General features: G+C 32.0%; 1 protein-coding gene and 1 long non-coding RNA gene across 3 annotated transcripts; one reads left to right on the top strand and one right to left on the bottom strand.

Annotated features, from left to right (window-relative positions):
• Positions 1 to 1,829: 1,829 nt before the first annotated feature.
• Positions 1,830 to 12,690, bottom strand: LOC111059493. Its single transcript, XR_005573592.1, has 4 exons — positions 12,536 to 12,690; positions 11,110 to 11,236; positions 10,064 to 10,183; positions 1,830 to 1,968 (listed from the first exon to the last, which is right to left on the bottom strand). It is a non-coding gene; the product is annotated as an uncharacterized LOC111059493 (long non-coding RNA).
• A 4,182-nt stretch (positions 12,691 to 16,872) lies between these two features.
• Positions 16,873 to 22,708, top strand: LOC120355561 (very-long-chain 3-oxoacyl-CoA reductase-like). 2 transcript variants are annotated; one of them, XM_039444110.1, is made up of 6 exons: positions 16,876 to 17,296; positions 18,068 to 18,114; positions 18,746 to 18,821; positions 19,619 to 19,947; positions 21,083 to 21,298; positions 21,763 to 22,708. In XM_039444110.1, the coding sequence occupies exons 1-6, from the start codon at positions 17,143 to 17,145 to the stop codon at positions 21,859 to 21,861; spliced, it is 921 nt and encodes a 306-aa protein (XP_039300044.1). In that variant the 5' UTR covers positions 16,876 to 17,142; the 3' UTR covers positions 21,862 to 22,708. The 2 variants fall into 2 exon arrangements, with proteins under 2 accessions (XP_039300045.1, XP_039300044.1); XM_039444111.1 differs by lacking the exons at positions 18,068 to 18,114; positions 18,746 to 18,821 and having other exon boundaries at positions 16,873 to 17,296.
• Positions 22,709 to 23,193: the final 485 nt, after the last annotated feature.

Below are 23,193 nucleotides of genomic sequence, written 5' to 3' on the forward strand. Positions count from 1 at the left end.
TTTAGCATCCCACTTTGTCACAGTATTCTGATCCATACAGAAGGCATTTGCTGCCAACTTGATTTTCATCATCTCAGCCACAAATACACACAGGTTACAACCAAGATTTATCTAAAATGTGAGATAAATTATTTTTAACACGGCTCTTCCTCGAAGACGGAGAGGTCCAATGCTCTATCCTCCACTAATCACTCCCACTACCTAGCAGCATTCTCCTTCTTTTGTGTCTGAGTGAGAGAGCTTTGTAACGCAACATGGCAACACTCCCCTCCATCTATTGCTGGCCATGTTCCAAGTACTGGTCAGCATGTATATTGGTTTGTGTATGTTACAGAGATGTTTTCATCACAAGAACATGAAGCAAAATGACACGGCGCATCCAATTGTGCACAGGATGTCCGTCTGTGTCCATGCTACAAACTATGGAGGGAGAAATGGGTTTCTCCTCTTCATGTTAAAACCCAATCAGCAAAATCAACTCGAATCGAAATCAAAACAAGCTCATTTTGTCAAACGTGAGGGCTTGATTCAAGATTTCATTCGCATGCGTTTTGCTCGAAATGAGTTAAATTCAAGAGCCCGTTTATACATCGTTCAAGCCAGTTTCGAGCTCGAAATGCAGGCTCTAATCAGGCTGGTGCTGCGAGCTAAAATCAAGGTCGCGTTGCGAGCTCGATTCAGGCCCGAGATGCACGGTCGAATCAGGATTGAGATGCAGTCTTGACTCAGGCTTGAAACGCATGCTGGATGCAATCCCCCCATTCAAGGCCACCTGGCACACCTTTCACGAAATTCAAGCTCGATTCTATTGTGATTCTAGATCAATTAGAGTCGGATTCAAGCTGGATGTTTAGAGTGAATCAATCCTGATTCAAGGCCAGTGCAATCCATTATCAATGCTTAATCATTATTCAAATTTCATCCAGAATTTGAAATAAATCTGTAATTCTTATTATTCATGATTCAATTATTCTTCCAAACTAATGCTCCAATCTTACTATTGCCTTAATACTCTATTTCTATACTCAGTGGACATCCATACATTCTATATAATTATAGATGAAATCTATATATAATATATAGATTATATAATATATATATAGACTATATAATATATATATTATATAGATGAAATCTATATAATATATAGATTATATAATATATATATAGACTATATAAAATATATATTATATAGATTTCATCTATATATAGAATGTATGGATGTCCACTGAGTATAGAAATAGAGTACTAAGGCAATAGTAAGATTGGAGCATTAGTTTGGAAGAATAATTGAATCATGAATAATAAGAATTACAGATTTATTTCAAATTCTGGATGAAATTTGAATTATGATTAAGCATTTATATTGGATTGCACTGAATCAGACTATTAATATATATTTTATATTTTTAATATTATTCAAATTGAAATATTCTTTAAAATTCTCCTGTGAATGGCAAATTACTTATTCATTCTCTCCTGTCAGGGCAGTCTATAAACTGTCTCTGTAGCTGTATTGATTGAGTCGAGATCGACCTCTGCTAACCAATAACAGCTTGCAGACTGTCCTGCGAGGGAGCAGTGCATGAGTCACTCGCCATTCCATGAATTAATTAAATCAAATCTGCTCTAGTTCAACAGCCCTCTATGCTTGCAACACCTCAAATGGAATACAGTTCATATACATCTGAGTAACACATCAATTATTACTTTGAATATCTATTAAAATATTAAATATTATATATTAATATCTATATTAGTTTATTTTCTTTAAAGCTTAACTTCAGAGTATATCTATATGAGCAAAAAATGTAAATAAGAAAGCATTATTTTCAATAAAATGCAATGATTTTTATTAAATATTACAAAAATTGAACTTTCAATTTATAACTAATTATATATTTTTACTTTGAACTGCTATCGTCCTCGATTTGAGCTTCATGAGGCGTAGTCTCTCTGCTCTTGGTCCTGTAAAATATGAAATGTACAGTTTAGTGGGATAACTTAATAGGTTATTATGAGTAAAATATAAAATTTCTCGGTAATCAATTCTCAGAATGCTGATTATGTAGCTTAAAAACTTTTATAAGTTGGAGACTGATATACATACTGTATCTTTCAGGATAAGTTATTGGTCGAATACTCTACCTTTTGACATACATAAATGAATTTCAACCCCTCATAAGTGGTTGACTTAGACCTTCATAAGGACATCTCATTCACATTTATGACAGTTTTGCACACTGTCAAACGAGAGAATAAAGGGGAGCATTTCGGGAGCATCTTTTGAAATGAAATGTAAAAATCTGGTGTGGCGCACTCACACAACTTTCCTTGCCGTTATGAAATTGATCACCTGACACTATTGTTCCCGCGCATCTCAAGTCTACTATTCAGTGATTTGAGCCAGCTGGTGACAGGGTAATAACGCTGGAGACACACATGAGGTCTGCTATCTCTTCATAGTGAATGATTTAATAGAATCAACAATAATTTGCAATTGAATAATCACATTTTCTCAAATTTAAAGCTTATTTTCAATTTTAGGTGAAAATGTTACTGAACATTAATTGTAGAGATTTTCATGCTCAATCTACTCCACTTGATTTTTTTGTTTCAATTGTATCTGAAGCCTGATAATTGGGATTCTATCTGCATTGATGGGGCGGAGCTCCTGAAATTTTTACAGATATGGGACTTGTGACAGTTGATAGAGCTTATCAATGACTATTTTAGGTATGAATTTGATCAGAATTGTTGGAGCGGTTTCCGAGAAAATCACGAAAAACCTTGTTTTTGACAACATTTTCGCCATTTTAGCCGCCATCTTGAATTGCATTTGATCGAAATTGTTCATGTCGGATCCTTATAGTGAAAAGACCTTAAGTTCCAAATGTCAAGTCATTCCGTTAATTGGGAGATGAGATATCGTGTACACAGACGCACATACACTCATACACACACACACACACACACACACACACACACACACACACACACACACACACACACACACACACACAGACCAATACCCAGTTTTTTGGACTCAGGGGACCTTCAAACGTATAGAAATTTAGAAATTGGGGTACCTTAATTTTTTTCGGAAAGCAATACTTTCCTTACCTATGGTAATAGGGCAAGGAAAGTAAAAAGTTCCAAACAGATTACTAAATAAATAATCAGTTTTTCAATGTGTTTCGTTATTCATCAAAAAAAGTGTTGTTTTAAGTTTTATTACTTTTATCAATCATAGCCATTTTTGATAAAAGTATCATAGAACATTTTTATTGATGTCGTCATTGTTTTAAAAAGGCCTTTAAAATTATGTTCCACACAATGGGTGTTTACATTTTAAATATTTGAGTTACAAACCCTCATTTCTTCAAAAACTAAAACTTCAATCAGCCGCCATTTTGGATACAATTATCATAGAACATTATTATTGATGTCATCTTTCTTGTTTTAAAAAGACCTTCAAAATGATTAACCACACAATGGGTGTTTACATTTTAAATATCCCAGTTACAACCCCCAAGTAAACCCGTTATGTGGGGTTGGAACTCGGTTGTACATTAAAAGGTAGAGTATTCTATCAATAACTTATCCTGAAAGTTACATTATTATATCTACAACAGTCTCCAAATTATTGAAGGGTTCCCATACATATGACTCACTCTGTATATGTGCATATGTAGGTATCGTTGAATTTCAAAGGTTGTTGAAGAACTGTGTTTGAAGGAGGTTCCGTCTTTGGGTAGCAGTGATTGGACATTGGTTGCAAAAAGGCAAACATGTAGAATAAATTTGAAAAGAGTATTGGGAGCAAGCGGTGAAGTGTACGAAACGATGAGTTCTTCTTTGATTCAAGTAACTGATTTGCAATTTTTCCACATGTATTGGGACTACTAATTTATGATTAGTCCATACTTTCATAAAAGAAAGCCTTTTTGACATGATTGTTTTATTCACAAATAAGTTTATTGAATGAACTATTTTCATTTCACAACATATTGGACAATTCAATTTTCTATCTGTAAGTCAAATATTTTCTTGGATTATTATTTTTATACTTTGAAAACATGATCAATAATAATAATTTACTAATGATGAATTTTGTGTACGTATATGTATGTCATTGGCCTTTGATGATACTGCTATTTCCTTATAATTGAAAAAAAATGGGCTGGTTCAGGCGGTTTACACTCAAGAATAGTATAATAGTAGGTTGCCTTGATCACATAAGACGCGTGGAGAACGCAGCCTGCTATGGTGTGACGTCATGCTGCGACCTCTCGCCCTGGCTTAACATGCATTCAAATGTAAAAATGCCAACTTCGAGCCCTCATAGCAAATCAACCATCAACTTTACATAGAAGTGATTGACATCAAAATGTTCAGCATTTTATCCCCTTTGAAACAATATCAAACTAATTTTCAGTAAAAATCCTATAAATGTTACCGGCGAGTCTAAAACAAATCGTTTGAACACACAATTTGATTTGATAATACCATTTCAAATACGTTTTTGTACTTTCTATTAGTTTTTTCTGCATCGTTTTAGTTCTTTCTCTTAAACAGATTCTATTCTCATTTAGAAATTTTATCCTTATGAAGTCTGTGGAAAGAACTAACAGCTTCTTTAGGAATTTCAGGATATTAACGTTATTTTATCAACAACTCCTGAAACATAGCAATGCGAACCCATCAACGGTTGCCTAGCTTTATCACAAAAATAAACAGTCTAGATAAGCCCTAAGAATATATGAACATCATTTAAACATTATAAAGATTTTTATTTATCCCAATTATGATAAAAAAAATAGATAATCATGACTTTTAATGACTTTAATGCTGTTATTTTATCAAAAAATAAAGCGCATTACACTACTGTACTGTAAAGTAGTTGAACTTGTTTCTCTAAATCCGGTAAAAAACGAACTGGGTAGGACTTTGGACCTGGTCCTTTGTAACTTTCCTGCCAAAGTCTTCCAAAGCGATGATCCCTTGCTTCCTGAAGACGGCCATCACCCGGCATTGTGTGTTGATGCTTCGTATTCTGTTCCGGAGGCAAATGAATCTCCGGGTGATCCATTTGAATCCCGGTATAATTATTCTAAAGGGGATTACTTCCAACTTTATTGTAAGCTGCGAGACTGTTGTTGGGACTCTGTGTTTGGCTGTACTGATGTCGACTCTGCAGTGGACGAGTTCTATAGTCTACTCTACAAATATTTGGATGAGTGTATTCCAAGGATCGTATTGAAGAAAAAAAAATAATAAATATCCTCCTTGGTTTACTCCTGATATAATTTCTGATTTGAGGATTAAGAATAGATGTGCACGAAAGAGAAGAGTGTCCCCTTATCATGATAACCTTTTCAAAAGTTTACGAACATCATTGAAAGCTAGAATATCTAAGTCTCATGAAAACTATTTGACATCGATTCAGTCAGGCTTAGATGGAAGTATGAAAAACTTTTGGAATTATGTTAATTCCAAAAGAAAAACGTCGTTTGTGGAGTCGACGATGTCGCTGAATGGGGAGTCCTACTGCGGTTCTGCGGTTGTAGATGGGTTCGCGAAATATTTTGAGTCAGTGTATGAGATTGATACACACGCCGCCCCTGATATGCATGAGAATGAGCTGGAGATGTCTGGGAGCTTGAGATTAGGTGTTGGTATTGATTCTGTCTCCTCTGACGAGATCCTGTCTGCTATTAGCAGCCTTAGATCTAGCTGTTCCGAGGGCCCTGACTTGATACCTACTTTTATTGTGAAGGGTTGTGCAGAGGTACTCCTTAGTCCATTGCAATTCATTTTCAATTTATCGATTAGGACTGGCCAATTCCCTTCTAAATGGAAGGTCGCTAGAATTACTCCTATCTTCAAGTCAGGTAAGAGAACTGATATAAGTAATTATAGGCCCATATCAATTTTAAATTGCTTTTCCAAAGTTTTTGAAAGAATTTTGCATGCAGTTATATACAGGCAGGTGAAGGGAGTAATTGCGGACGAGCAACATGGATTTCTGTCAGGCCGTTCTACGGTGACTAATCTAATGGAGTTCAGCAATGAGGTATCCAGAGTTCTTGACGGTGGAGGGCGGGTTGATGTTGTTTATACTGATCTCTCAAAGGCATTCGATTCAATCAATCACAGAATATTAGTTAAAAAACTAAAGTCGATTGGTTTCTGTACAAGCCTGGCAAATCTTGTTGAGAGCTATTTGAATTCAAGAGTGCAGTATGTTAGAGTACATAATTTCAAGTCTAGAACTTTCAACTGTACATCTGGGGTGCCTCAGGGTTCTAACCTTGGACCACTTCTCTTCCTTCTATTCATTAACGATCTCCCTGCTGTCTTTGATGGTTCATCCTGTCTGATGTATGCAGATGATGTGAAGCTGTACAAAGCGATTTTGAGCCCTGATGACTGCCTTAGCCTTCAAATGGATGTTGATAAACTAAGTGTATGGAGTATGAATAATGGCCTTAGAATAAATATAGCTAAATGCAAAACTTTATCATTTTCCCGGCAGGTAGCTTCACACAGATGCATCTATAGTATTGATGGTATACCGTTGGAGGAGGTAGAGTCTTTTAAGGACCTGGGTGTGATTTACAGCTCTGATTTTACATTCAATAAACATATAGACCTTTTGTGTAGTAGGGCCAATCAGCAGATGGGGTTTATCCTGAGAACATGTTCACCTTTCAATGATGTCTCACCCATAATATTTCTGTATAAATCTCTTGTCCGAAGTATTCTTGAGTATGCGTCTGAAATTTGGAACCCTTATTGTAATGATCAAGTGCTACTTTTGGAGCGTTTACAAAATAAATTTTTAAGGTACATTCACTTCAGAAAATTCAATTTCAATTGTCCGTTTGACTTTCCCTCTGACACTCTGAGAAATATGTTTCAATTGAAATCATTAAAAACAAGACGAGATGTTAAGTCTTTAATTTTTCTTCATAGCTTATTAAATAATAAAATAGATTCCCCATATTTGCTTTCATATGTAAATATTTATATATCTACCATATCACGTCGCTCCACTTTCTCTTTTTTTGTGCCCCGGTCCAGAACTGTGAGTCACTATAATTCTCCAGTCAACAGAATTCAAAGACTTTTCAACTGTTTCTCTGGGCAACTGGACATCTTCTGGTTCTCTCGTGAAAAATTTTATAGAATATTAAACAGTCTATTGTGAGATATCCTTGCTCAGTCGTGTTGTCGATTATTTGTTGCTGCATATAGGTGTGTATCTATTGCACTATGTTCTCGTACATATTACTCATTCTGTTGCTTCATTGGCAGGTACCAGTCCTCTGACATTCATTTGTTAGTTTTATCCATTCTTTGTAACATTTTTATTTTAATTTTAGAACCTTTTCATTTCTATATTCCGTTTTATAATTATTTTATTGTATACATCTATTTTTCTTTCCTTCTCTTGTATTTCTATAGTTTTTTTTTTCTTTTAACAATATTGCAATTGAAAGTTACTTTGTTCATTTTTTTTTTCATTGTATTGTTGTATTTCACGTATTGTATCTTGTATTGTTGTATTTGTGAAGGAGACACATTAGGGGTGACCTGTTGTCTCCATAAATAAATAAATAAATAAATAAATAATTTCATGAATAATTAATGTTATATTATTTGAAGTTATAATTTGTTGAACTATTTAAATTATAATTAAGATCTATTCTTGCTTTACACAAGTGTTTTTTGCATTCATAAGTATCCCATGGACACATTGAAATAAAAAATATCATACTACCGTGAATAATATATGGCATTTCCTTTGTAAATTTGTGTCCCATGAAAATAATCAATAAAATATACTAATAATCGTCAATAATAATAATAATACTGCACTGAGCAGAAACAAAAACACAATACAAGAGCAACGTGTTGGCACTTCGCTTTCCAGTAGACAACTGAAATAATTATTAGTAACCAGACAGTTCAACGTTCTAAAAATAACTTGTAACCATGGTGAACAGTTCCATGATTTCGCTAAATTGGTTCTAGGTATATGTCAATTAATAAAGTCTTATACAAATGCTTGCAACTAGCATTCCGGGCGACGATACAACTATCAATTTTCACAAACAATTGTCAAATAAGAAACAATCATTTTTAAATATTATTGGACGACCAGCATAAAATTAAATAAGTTCGCTTCATTTTGTCATATTATTGTTTAAAATAAGTCCAAAACAAATAAGTTACCAGCCTTTTCACAAATATGAATAGGTTTTACCGATTGAATATAGTGATAGATTCAAGGACTTTCTACACTTTTCGAAATGAATTAATGTTTTCAAAATACACATTGATGTGGAGCTTGTTTCTTTCTGAATTGAATAGCATATTCATATTTTTTATCAATACAGCGGTTTTTATGTGAGGAAGTGATATTTGACGCGGTGTTTTGTATGTAATTCTTATGGCAAGCCGGCGTTTGCCACGTGGGCTCATGCCATCTCATCCGCGTATGTAAACGCGATTGAGGCAACCTGCTATACACTATCCTTGGTTTACACTCACCATTCTATATAAAGACCGAGTGGCACATATATGTGTCACCAGTGAAAAAACCCTGAAATTTGAGAAACTTGAGGAATTTAACGATCTTCCAGAGTAATTCAAAATTAATGTTAAGGAAATATTCATTTCAACAGGTGATATGATTTGGAATGTGTGGAGTATCCTGTATTAATTGACTGGTATATATGAAGTAAACCTAATTTTTTTATTGGGAGGAGTTGATTAGTCATGTCGCACATATATGTGCCACCCAGGAGCGAATGTGCTATTCCTTTATAGTCGAATCATTTTTGGTTATGTAAATATGGATGTTACTTATTTTTATTGTATGTTAATTTTTATATGTTAGCAAGGTTAGCGTTTTAGGCAATATTTACACTGCACTGTAGTAGATAGCCGTATTTGTTTTTCAAACCATACCTGTAGGTATGTAAATAAAAACAGAAATTCAAGTACCCATTTTAAAATTGGCATATTTCTTTTTAGAAATAAAAATATTAGAATAATATTATTTTTATTTTTCTTTGATTTCTATTCTCAAGTATTATTCAAAAGTAGCCCTGAAGAAAAAAGACTATAGGTATGTTTTATCCCAGTAATGCGTTCACACTAACTCACTCAAAGTTGCAACCATATTAGTCCAGTCAATATAGACATGAAAAAGAGGGCCTGCTAGTAATTTATATTTTATTTCTGATTTTTATACCTATATTTTTTTAAACATCAATGAAAATTAAACTTGAACTTTCAGCAGTAAAATTATAAAAACATTTTGGGACATATTATTCATTATCAAAATTTGGGAATAAAATAGTTTTGGGCAAAGCCTGCTATTCTTTCCAAATTATATTTTTATGATTTGGATTGTACCCACAAAAGGATAAATAAATTCAGAACCAACCAATATTTGCATGATAAATAATTGTCTTGTTCTATATAGATACAGAGTGGCCCAAAAACCTTGTATTTTCGATAAAATGGATATTTTCAGAAAATATTTTTTTAATAGTTCAACAATACTATGAAGAATCTATCCTCTAAATCTCAAGGATTTATCTTTTACCGAATTTTAAATATTCTGTCCCAAAAATTCAAACTTTAGGCTCTCATATCTCAAAAAGTAATGATCGGAAAAAATGTTTTCCTGAGAATACCTTTTCATTTTGATAGGTTGATGATATACAAACCGAAAAACTTTGAAAAATATCACCAGTATAAATTTTATTTTTAGCCTTTGCACAACCTTAAACCGACTCTGGTTCACACTTCTGTCAGTTCACTCATTCGTCAAACTTCTTGTAACATATCCAACATTATTGAGATTTATTGTGACTTAAGTCTCCAATATGGTTCTTTGGAAATTACTATACTAATTTGCAGCTTGTTTTACAATAAATTTTTGCTTCATATGAAATTAAAAATCTGAGCCTATTCAATTATAAAGTTATCATTTTAGAATTTTAAAACTGCTTTAGTGATTAGGAAATAGTATAGTGCAACTTACTGAAAATGGTTTCCATCAGATGTAGAAAGGAGTTTTAAATCTAAAACTGTAGTTGGCAGCATATTCGTCTGTCATGGTGGATTTTGGTATATGCGTCTGCAGTTCTATTCCCACCTTTGCCTGAAATCAAATGATACATTAAATGTATGAAAGCGAATTTCTAATTGAAAGGAATTTTATAAGTGATAGTAAATGATATAACAATAAACCAATACAAGAGAGTTTTCAAGGACCTTACATAGTACTGAACTAATTATCAAATTGAAGCCTATCAATGAGAATGATTGCTTCTATTTACAATTTATTTAAAGTATTTCTCAAGGGGGTGATTTTATACTGGTCATATTGGAATAAATATGGTTTAATCTAATCAAAATATTAAAAAAAAATTTAGTTCATGTCCCTAACAAAAATGTAACTATAGTCCCTAATAAATATAACTAATAATTAGTAGGTATGCCTATTATGGTGTTATGAATAGTTCTATTATTGTAACATTTTACAATAGCTTCTTTTATATCATAAACATCCATGATATTGAATCAATCTATTATAATATTACTGAATCATATAATCACTAGCTTAAAATGTATTGAATCATGAAATTAAAACCACTAACTTAATAGTTTTTTACAAGTTTGAAGTTAACCAACAATGGTAACAGTTTAATCAACTGTTAGACCCGGTTGCACAAAAGCCGGTTAAATTTTAACCGTGATTAACTTCACGAGAACCAATCAGAGAATGCGTTTTTGATAAAACGGCTTCTCTGATTGGCTCTCGCGGAATTAATCACGGTTAAAATTTAACCGGCTTTTGTGCAACCGGGCCTTAGTGTTTGAAAATGATAAACATTCAACTTATACACACTAAAAATTGCAATTACTGTTATATTAGGGTTATTAATAGGGCTTGACATAAAATCTTAAAACTGCTCCAGTAATTCTTGAATATAGGCTATTGTAGGTAGCCTAAGTTTGTTTGTTAAGGTTACAAGTAAGTTTGTTTAAAAATTTGATTATTGAAGGAGATAGAGTGCAACTTACTGAAAATGGCTTTCATCAAATGTAGAGAGGAGAAGAACTTTTTTCAAATCTAATCCTTGGCATCATATTCATCTGTCATGGTGGATTTTAGTATAATATGTATCTGCAGTTCTATTCCCACCTTCGTCTGAAATCAAATGGAACATGTATGAAAGCAATTATCTAATTGAAAGAAATTTTGGCTAAAGTGCACGTCCAGTGCCAACATACCTGTCATCAAATTTTTGGTTGGGATCGATTTAGTTTGATATTTTGAGCACAAAATCAAAAAATTAAACGGCGGTCACTATTGTTTTCAAAATAAACTAAGTTCAAAGTAGCATAACTTTACATGCATTTAACCTATGCTATAAGTAGCAACCATAAGTAGCTAAGGTTAGGAAAAGCTTTAGGTTAATAAAGCTTAGGTTAGGAAAAGCTTTGGGTTAGGAAAACTCAGATTAGGAATATCATAATTTGATGATTTCAATAATCAAAATGGCTGCTACTCATAGGTTAAATGCATGTAAAATTGTGCTACTTTGAACTTAGTTTATTTCAAAAACAATGGTGACCGCCGTTTAATTTTTGTGATTTTGTGCTCAAAATAGCATACTTAATAATCGATCCCAACCAAAAATTTGATGACAGGTATGTTGGCACTGGACGTGCATTTACACCGAAATTTTGAAGTAATAATTTAGTATGGTTTTAATAAATTGATAGTATTAAAACAATAAACCAATACAAGGGAGGTACTGAACTAATTATTAAATTGTAGCCTATCAATAAGAATGATTGCTGCTATTTACAGTTTATTTAGAGTATTTCTCAAGAGGTTGATTTGATACTAGTCATATTGAAATAAATAATGTTTTATCTAATCAAAATACTGTATTCAAAAAGTTAATTAGGTCAAATGTAACCATAGTCCCTAATATGCCTATAAATAACTGATATTATTGTAACCTATTCCTAATACCTATTCTGGTATTAGCTTTATTATTGTAACATTTTACAATAGCTTCTTATATCTTAAACATTCATAATAATTAAATCAATCTATTATGATATTACTGAATCATATAATCACTAGTTTAAAAATTATTACCTAAATCATAAAATCGAAACCACACTGTCTTGATAGTTGTTTTACAAGTTTAAAGTACCAACAATGTTAACAGTTGGTTAAATCAACTGTTTGGGTTTAAAAATGGAAAAAAATTAACTTATACACACTAACCATTGCAATTAATGTTGTATCAGGGTTATTAATAGGGCCTAACATAATTATTTACCATAGTGCTTTTAAAAACAACATGTGCTTTACAAATTTGTCTGGGGAACGCTTTGCCATCACTAGGCTAAACATCTTTGTTTAGTAGGTAACTTCTGTATGCTATTAAACTTATCAATAAATATCCTAGACATAAATGAATGATCTTACCTTAATTTAAGACCTTCAGCAATCAAAAATCATCATCAACTTGATGACGCGATAAAATAAAGGATAAACAAACAACGAGCCAACTTCACCTTCAACTACTGAAAACTGACAGGAGCCACAGGACATCTTTAATGGCTGTCGCTCAAGCGCAGTAGCACACAAGCATGAATCACCCCGGGGAATTTCAAAGTTATTGATATAGACAATCTTTATAGTTAACATTAAAACAGTCCATATTTCTGGGACGGATTAATGATTTCTTTATGGGGGACATTTGTCCACTGAAATAATGTTGGAATCAATAAAATAGTACCTAGTTTATTATTATTTGAATTTAAAACTTGAAAATTATTTCATAGGCTTGGTGTGTGACATGATTTTTAGCACAAACTGGAATCTAATTTGAAAAAATGATATAACTTTTTCAATTTTGGATGAAAACATTTGAAATTCTAGGACAATGTTTATAACATGAACAGAATCGTTAATTATTTTTTTCAAAATTTTCCATCATCAATTACCAATTATTTAAAATTTTAAACGTTAGTAGCCCGTCAACGGCCCGTCTGAGGGGATTTTTGCATTGAGAAGAAGTGCTGGAAATCTACTTCTGTAGCCGAATAAGTGATAAAAGACTGCTTTTTTGAACATTTTTGGGAAACTCAGAAATCGATCAAATTTTTTCCAAGTCCATATCTGGATTACAATTAACGCAAAAGGTCTATTATATCATCAACAGTACGTTGTAGACGATTTTCGCAAGAGACAAAAAGTGTTTGAAATTCAATTCTGCATCCGAACTATTGATTAGAAATACAATTTTTCGACTTTTTTGGGAAACTTGAACATCTGGCAAATTTATTCCAAGTCCCTCTGGATTTAGCGCAAAAGGTCAATTATATTGTTAACAGTGCATTTTAGACGATTCTCGCAAAAGACAAAAAGTATTTGAATTGCAATTCTGCAACCGAATTGATTAACAAAAAGCTTAAAGTGAGACTTTTTGGAAAACTCAAAAAAATTTCAGTCTTAATTTGTGTAAAACATCTCGATAACGGTGAGTTGGAGACGATTTTCGAAGAAGATAGAAAGGGATTGGAATTCAATTCCACTTAGGAATTAGGCCTATTGGTCAGAAAGCCTAAATTGAGACATTTTTAGGGATTAAGTTACACAAGGTGAGGGGGGAGGAGACACCTTCTGAAAAAAATGTTTGATTTTCACTTATAACATTTTCACTTAGTGTGTTGACTGGATAGGTACTGTAGAAATTCCATACTGTACCAACCTTTCTAACGTTTATTTTAGTAAACATTTCTAAGTTTATCAAACGTTGTTTTCATAACGTTTATCAGCAATATACATTCTAGACGTTTATTAAACGTTTATAGAGTAAACGTTCATTTTAGTAAAATTCCCTAACGTTTATTAAACGTTGTTTTCATAATGTTTATCGGATTTATACATTTTAAACATTTATTAATTTATTAAACGTTTTTTAAACTTTTTGTGCTGTGTGGGATGAACACTACAGGTTGATCTCCTCTCCCCTGTATTAGAGGAGATTTTGGAAGTGACAATGAGAAATAGACAATGTAAAGAAGACAATGTAAAATAGGCTACTCGAGGATTGTTCGACACTCACAATAGAAACAAAATTCAAGGGAATGCGTAGCAAGCTATATTCAAGATCGATTCAAATCGGCTTTAACCAATACCTACTATTACTTCAGGCCCCACAACTGATCTCTAATAAACTATGACGTCATCACATGTAGATCATCGATGATCTACTGGCGGTAAGTAAGCGGAATAAGGGCGCTGATGCTTGTTATCACATCTGATATGGTAATCAACAAAATTGGAATTACAAATTCAATTTTCACGGTGTTCCATTTCAATGAATATGGTTTGTTTATCATTCTTCTAATATTTGTTTGTGAAAAGTAATAATGAATTTGGGGTTTTAAATCATTGGGATACTGCTGTGTACCTAATTGTTGCGGGAATTATAACAAGATTCCAAACGTTTCTGTACGGTTTTAAAGTTTAAAACGGTTTTTTTACTTTTTCGAAAGATGATACTTTGAAACGAAAATGGATACGAGCGATAAGAAGAAAGAGCTTCAATTCTACAAAACAACGGTTTACATGAAGTGTAGAAGAACAGTGTAAATAAAGTGTGAGTGGAAAATTTAATTAAAGTGTGAAAGAACAGCGTAAATAAAATGTGAAATAACAGTGTAATTAGAGTGTGGAAGAACAGTGTGAATAAAGTGTGTAAAAGAACTTTTGAATTAATAAATTAAAAAGTAAATGCAAAGTGTTGGAACTGCCCATAACATCATAATATTAAAGGTTTTACCTAACTGAAAAACATCTCCTGATGGGTTTCTTTGTACTACAGATCAAGTTTGTGGGAGCCTCTTTCCTAAAAAAGAGTTAGGAAATTTGGTTTATCTTTGATTTACCTCTCCTTCGACTCTGATACAGGCTATTATTAAGTATTTTTGGTTGAGATGAATTTATCAATAGCTCTATCACTGAATCGAGTAGGCCTATGTCTATCAATCTGAAAATATGGATAAATTATTGCATTTGTGGAATAAAGTGTTTTTATTTCAATAAAATTTCTATTTATTAAAATACAAGTGTCTTTAATTTGAAATTTAGATAGTATTCCATCCAATAAAAATCGATACAGTAACAAAAGTTACATTGATAAGCTAGTAGAAACTACTACGATCTAGGAAGAATCAATCTACATGTTATGACGTCATTAATTAGTTGTGGGGCCTGAAGTAATAGTAGGTATTGCTTTAACTGACAAGGGTTATTCAAGGCAGAGTCAAGACTTGTTTGACTCATGCAATAAAAGCTAAATTCGAACGAATACCTTTCGAGCCATATTCAAGATCGATTCTAATCAAGACTGTTAGCTTTGACTGACAAGGGGAATTCAAGGCAAAGTCAAGACTTGTTTGACCCATGCAATAAAAGCTAAATTCGAACGAATACATAGCATGCCATATTAAATTTCGATTCCAACCAAGTTTGTTAGCCTTGAAAAACAAGGGTATGCTGATTTCGATTCTAGTATGGAAATTCAAGGGGACTTTGAGTTGAATGTCAAGCAAAATCGTTTCCAGCTGGATTCAACTTCAGCCTTGATTGACAAGTGAAGGCTGCTTCTAATTCGAGCCTTGAATCAAGCCTTACTGCTGACTGGGATATATAGTAATTGACCTTATATGCTTCTAATTGACAATATTTAATAATGAATTACCTATCTATATCTATTGATTTTAAATCCTGTCATTCTCAATTTATTTGATAGCTTGTCGGATTTGGACTAACCGATATAATAAGTATCATCTATAGAGTTAATATCAATCTCATGAATATGATGAATAACCTATCCTTATTGAATAGAAGCATTTGTGTACCGTTTTATAGGCCTATATATGTATTTCTCAGTCCGGATTTACAAAAAAAAATACTCTGATATCTCCATGTGACACCGAGAATAGAAGCTCCCTGATTAAATAATTATAAAACCTTTTCTACAATTTCAGGAACAGCACTTTAGTCCAGTCAACGAAAGATTGTAGAGGGAAAAGTTTGGAGCACAATTTTTGACCCCGCAGCTCTTTTAAGGATAGTAAGGGGGTAAACATATCAAAAGTCCTCACACCTACCCCCTGTGCTAAGGGGGGGGGGTATAAAAGTACCATATTATGCTTTTTTGCGTATATCTGGAACAATATGCGACTTTCGTAAATTTTTGTCAAACACAAAATTAAAGCTTACAAATATTAGTCTACAAATTTTCTGTTACATTTTCCTCTCCTAGTTTTCTAGGTAAATTGAAATTGAAGAGTACCGTACTACTAAATATGCTAATTACTTGTGTTTTATTACTTATATATATATCAAAATGAATAATGTGATCATTTTTCAACCTTCGCAGATCGACAATGTTAATATTAATGGAGTAACAATGAATATCATTTTATGTCATTAATATTGTAAATGTAACTGTGGGCTAATCATAGTTTCTTAACAAAGGCCAAAGAACCACGGTATAGGAAATGAAATGTATACATTATAGGCTATAGCCTACTGTAGTCCTGATAGAGTCCTCTATCATAGTCTGATAGTTCCAATAGTACGGTACAGTAATGGAATGGATGGAGGCAACGCATTCTCTGATGTTGATCAACAGTTTGGATCAACAGTGATTCAATTCTAATAATATCCTATGGTTTGACGCATTCTTGAATGGTAAGATTCTTGATATAATTCACACCAAATGAAAATTCAAATGATTGCGGCACATCCATCATGATTTCAGTCGGGGTTATCACTTGACTCATGAACTATTATCACTGACAATAATAATTAGGTGATCTACTAAGGAAATGAAATTGTATTTTTATTCTTTGATAAAGAATGTAACCGTTACTTTGTAAATGTTATCTATTGAAATTATTCTAATGCGACTGAAATTCATTGTTAAAGTGTTTATGTAGGCTATTATATTATGTTTGAGGTGTTTTGAAATCTCAATCCTATCAGCAGAAGTTAGTGAATAAGTTTTGTGGAAAATGTGGGAATCAAGCGTTTGGTGTGCTTTGAAAGTTGTGCTTGGTCTGTATCTATTGTACTATCTATATAGAATTTCAAAATTCATATACGAAATGTGGATTTTGCCAGTGTGGAAGAAACCGATTGATCTGAAATCAACTGGAGAGTGGGCAGGTATGCTGATTCATTGATTTTCTGATGGAATAACAGAATAATGATTAATTAATTCCTTGAATACAATAAAATTGGAATTGGAGTAGGATCATTCTGAAGTGTCAATTCTAGGTATGATTATTTCTCCAATTAGGTAATGTAATGTCTGAAAAAATTGTTTGTATATAGGCTACCTAGACCTATAAGAGCGCACATGACACTGAATTATAAAGCCCTATTTATAATTACTTTTGGTACTTCAATTCCTTAAAACATTGTGAATATTTTTCTTTAAACATTATTATGTGAACATGCTGTGGACGATGCTACAGAGTGCCTTTTCAAATCGGCTGTCACATATCATTCTTGTGAGGAATTAATTGAAATTTAACAGTAAAAAATACATCAATTTTGATGGAAATTCACATTTTTATATAAGATAAGATCCAGGCAATGATATCATTGCTAACGCATCATATTTCAACATACAATACGCTGGTGCTGTCAGTGAAATGTATTAAAGTTAACGGACGAATCATATTATCACTTGACAGTAGACTAACATAGATTATGAAATAATTTCGTCACGACATGTTTCGGCTACTAATGTCATTTTCAAGACTTGGAAAAGGCATTAGTAGCCGAAACATGGTGTGAAGAAATAATTTAGAAAGGGTACTCAGATTTATAGTTCTATTGATATAATGAAATAACTACATATTATGAAATAGTCATGTTTATTGATAATTCAAGTGTATGGAAGTTTTTGTAGAAGATTTTCTGTTTCATGAGTGATAACTGGCTGCACTGATGGCATAGGAAGAGAATATGCTATCCAGGTATGTTATATATGCTTATTATCTGATGAAACATGATATATATAATAATGAGGTTTTTAAAAATGGCATAAACAATATTCTTGGATAAAAGTAGAATATTGATCCATGGTTTAGAGATGCTTTGTGTTCACAATATGCATATTTTTTTCTCAATATATTTATAGAAATGATTGTTTGTATGACTATATAAATTCATGATGTATTTGGACTTCATCCATATATTGTTCAGATTTGTAACGATTTTTTGTTAATATTTTGATGATTCACCTAGTACTTAGTACCATCCCTCTACTATTCATTGCTTCAATTTTAAAATATCACAAGAAAACGACTCTAATGGATGGAAGGAGTTGTGAAATTCCGTTTGAAATTCAAGAGTAGTTCTTGGTTCCTAAGACTTATTGAGAATGAGAATTTTAATATATTTCATTGAACTCCCCTGTAGATCTAGGTAACTTATTGTAAAGGCTAATGCCTATTCATTTTATTTTTTGTTTATTTTCTTCCAAATTTTCATGCATCAGATATTTGATACCGGTATACATAAATAAGTATACTCACTATATGAATATTAGAATAATAATAATTATTGTGAGAATGATTTAAATTGTTATTTTCATATTCATTTCAGTTGGCTAAAAAAGGAATGCATTTAATCCTAATCAGCAGATCAGAAAGTAAACTTGAAGAGTTCCAGATCTATTTAAGTGAGTTGAAATGTCAACTACCGATCTATGTAATGCAATATGAATGAAACACTCAAAATTATTCCTAATTTTTTTCTCCTCAACATGATTTAGACATATGGTACTAAGTACTATACTTTACTGTCACTTCAACACTTATTACAATTGACAGAGTTTTCACGTTTATGGATGGTTGTAATGTGATAGATCAATATCTGTAGGCCTATGAATACTTTACATTCTTAAACCCTCAACAGGTCTCTGTAGAATTTGCATACTTTTCTGTTGAATCTGTTGTATTCATACTTTAGTTGAATACAAAAGTATTGTGTTGAATGAGAACTCTTGATCTTCTTTTGCTTCTTTAGCCCATATTATTATACTTGCGTACAAAATCATAAACATGATAATTTATTCCTATATGTCCAAAGCTCCCTGTTCAAGTACTGCATCATTCATATAGAAGAAAGTCTGTAACTTCCATATCTGTTTTTGTATAGTTAATTATTTATTACTCTGTTGCATATCCATACTTTTTCACTGTTAAAATTAAACTTGAATTTCAAAAAACACTTTTGGAGTGAAAATGCACTTACTTTGGTAGTGAGCGACGATCGTTTAGACCTGTTGTTGGTCATCATCAGACTGTAGGAATTTTCTCTAATCGATTAGACCAACAACAGGTCGAAACAATCGTCGCTCACTACCAAAGTAAGTACATTTTCACTCCAAAAGTGTTTTTTGAAATTCAAGTTTAATTATTTATTGATAATAATATCATACCCTTCTTTGAAAATCATGAAAGATTTTTTCGACAGGTAACGAGTATAACATCAAAGTGAGAACAATTGCCGTTGATTTCACAAATATAAAAAGCAGTTACAAAACTGTGGAAGAGGGAGTAAGTGGGCTGGACATTGGAGTCCTGATAAATAATGTTGGGATGCTGAACGGCTACAAACTGTTCTTGCAAGATGACTATCAAGTGATGAGTGACATGGTGGAAGTCAATGTCAACGGAACTGTACTCATGACTTCCATCATTCTTCCTCATCTGGTGACAAAAAAGAAAGGAGTCATCATAAATATAGGGTCTTATTCATCGTTAGTTCAAACACCTCACATGGTTTGCTACGGGGCAACAAAGGTATGCTGAGCTACATCCAGTTTTCTAATTTATTTATTTGATATTAATTTCCCTCTAATTTATTGTTCAGTAACTTGATATTCAAACAATTCATTCCATAATTGAAGCCATTGAAGGAATGGTCTTGTTCCCGCATCAGTAGTGGGATATTTTTTATTTATTTGAAAAGTATCAGCTCATTTGGAACAGTTCTATTAAATACTGTCCAGAAACAAAATTTTCACAATAAAACTTAAAATACTGAAGTATAGTTTAGAATGTTTTTGTTTATATCTGTATAAAATAGAGTATAGTTTAGAAATTGAGAATATATTTTTAGAAACCTAGCTATGTTAAAGTACAGTTAAGAATATTTTTTTATAGCTATTAGCTGTGTTAAAGTATATATTTTTAGAAATAGAGCAGCTTATTACAGTAGCCTATAAACCTAATATATAGTGGCCTACCTATCATAATTTTGAGTTCATATACTATATTACTGTAGGCTACGGTTCTATTATTCAGAATATCATCATTTAATATAATTCAATATACCGGTACTATAATCCAAAATATTACTTATTTTGGATAAAAGCAATAAATAGCCTTTTGTAATCGCTGCTATTCTTTATTCTTCCTGATCTTGACTGACGTCTTACAAGTATTTCGTTCACCCATGGATTGATATAATAAAGGATTGATATAATACAGAAATTTGTCCAATCTAAATGACAAAATTAAAACTTTCATGGTGATCAGTCATTCTTCTTTTTTATTTATTGTAATATCATTATCATCATCATTATCATTATCATTATCAATATCATTATCACTGATCATTATCTGCCGCCTTTTATTAGTATTTTAACCATGAATTTACTATAAGGGTAATTTTCACAGTTTGAGTTTGAACAATCTTTTATTTCAAATGTTATCGATTAAAATCAAATTAACCATTCATCTAGCTAGCGGATTCAAAATTGAGCTATGATTTATTGATTAAGATGTTTAATGCGGTACAACATTTCGAGTTTAATCGAAGCCAACTCTATTAGCTCAAAATGCAGTGGTTTAATCTTCCTTTGCACTATATACTACATACGAACACTAGTCATAGTAAAAGTTATAAGCTAATCGCAGAATTAACATTTTGCAGAAATTTATCCTGAAATTCAGTGAGGATCTGAGAAGAGAGTATGCAAATTGTGGAATAACCATACAATGTCAGACACCATCCTTTATAGCAACAAAATTATCCAGGATCGAATCACCAAGTATATTTGTTCCAACGGCTGAAGAATATGTGGCAAGTGCCATGAAGACGATTGGCATTCACGATGTGACATGTGGATACTTGGTGCATGACTTAATGGTAAGTTAAGTGCAGAAAAAATTAAGTTCAATTAATTATTCACAAGAAGAATTGGTTTCTTGATCATGCACATATCCTGTTTTTTTACAGATTGGTAAATCCATATAATATGAATTTCCCATTGAGCTTTATAATGAATATTCTGTTTAATGAATATTCGATACAGCTTATATTCCATAATAATAGCCTACTGTATTTCCAAGTTTCATAATACTGAAAATTACAATTCAATAATTATTCTACTTATAACAAAGGCTACACAGAGATAGAATCAAGTTTCCCAGTATAATGAAATTGATTAGATATTTCAAGTGAGCGAGGTTTTCCAGATTCATTGATTTTTGCTACAGAAGGACATTAATTATTAAGCTAAACCTCGATTAATAATTTACAACAAACATTAATATGATGCGAGAAAATTAATGAAAATACCGTAATGTTTTCTCTCTCATTGAATGTTCCAGATTGCAACTAATCGGATTGGGGAAGAGACTCTACCTTCTTTTTCTAATTATCTAACGTCTAAATATATAGATAGCATAAGAAAAAAGTCCGGTCATTGAAGGATTTTTATAGTCTGTTGATATTTTGTCATTGGTCATGATCATGAACCAATAATACTGTTATTTTGTCTGCCTCCAACATTCTGTTCTCTAGAACGTGAATGGTCTTAGTGTGGGCAACTGCTCAGATTGGAAAATAATTAGAGGTGCAAAATACAATCATATTGTGATTTTTCTTATCTTGTTCCAAGACTTATTACAGTGTAGTGTGTCAGAAAAATAAGACAGGAGGTTTTGATAAGAAACATGAAAAATGCTTGGTTTCAAAATCTATATATGAACATCAATTTGTGTGTTGGGCGTGAGGAAGTCCCATTTAGGCTACTAAAGTACTTATTTTCGAAAAGAAAATTGAAATTGAATTTTATTATAAGATTGAGATAGAATTATAAGTTATAATTGATTATGATAGAGTTTTATTATATTATAGGCCTAAATAAATTTTTCTAGAATTGAGAAATATAAAATTTTATATTTTTAATTTTATATAAAACACTGTAGATTCTGACTAAGTCAACTGCCTTGTCTCATGTCAGACAATGATAGTAAACCATGCTAATCAGATGCTGCCGGAAAGATAATCAGATTCTAACGAATAAGTAGCTAAAGGAAAGGTCGGTTCGTGTAAGAAATGAGCTTCATTTTTTCTCGATATAAATATATATATAATTATTATATATAAACATTTTTAAAATAGGCCTACACAATAAATTGGAGAACTATTATATTTTATTCACATCAAAATGTACAATTTTCTAGTCACATTTCCTGAACATTTACAAGAATATTGATTGAAATATACATTGCCTTAGTATATCACGACAAATACAAAGAATTGATGTTGAAAGAATTATTTTTTCATTTTATATTTCAGTTCACACATGGCCTGTAGACTATTCTTTCAGGGGAGAGAAATCATTAATGAAATGGTGAATAGATTGAAAAGTTTATGAAATAAACCAGTAGTCTACATATTATACTAACATCATGAGAAGGATTTGCTATTCTCAAAACCTACAATCAAGCAAAGTAAATCTGGATAGGTACAGTATTTCTATGGATTCATGTAATTTCTCATTTTTGACATGAGCAGTCTATGGTAATTGAATATGAAACACATAGGTACTGCATTATAGAACATGACAAACAATCAATCAAAGTAAATCTGGATACAGTATTTCTATGAATTCATATGATATTGCTCATTTTTGACATAAGAGATTAGCCTAAGGTAAATTATTGAATATGAAACACATACTGCATTATAGAACATGACAAATAAAACAACATTATTGAATGTGAGATACATAAATATTTGCTAATCTAATGAGA

This window comes from Nilaparvata lugens, unplaced genomic scaffold (genome assembly GCF_014356525.2).
Source record: "Nilaparvata lugens isolate BPH unplaced genomic scaffold, ASM1435652v1 scaffold2826, whole genome shotgun sequence".
Lineage (NCBI taxonomy): Eukaryota > Metazoa > Arthropoda > Insecta > Hemiptera > Delphacidae > Nilaparvata > Nilaparvata lugens.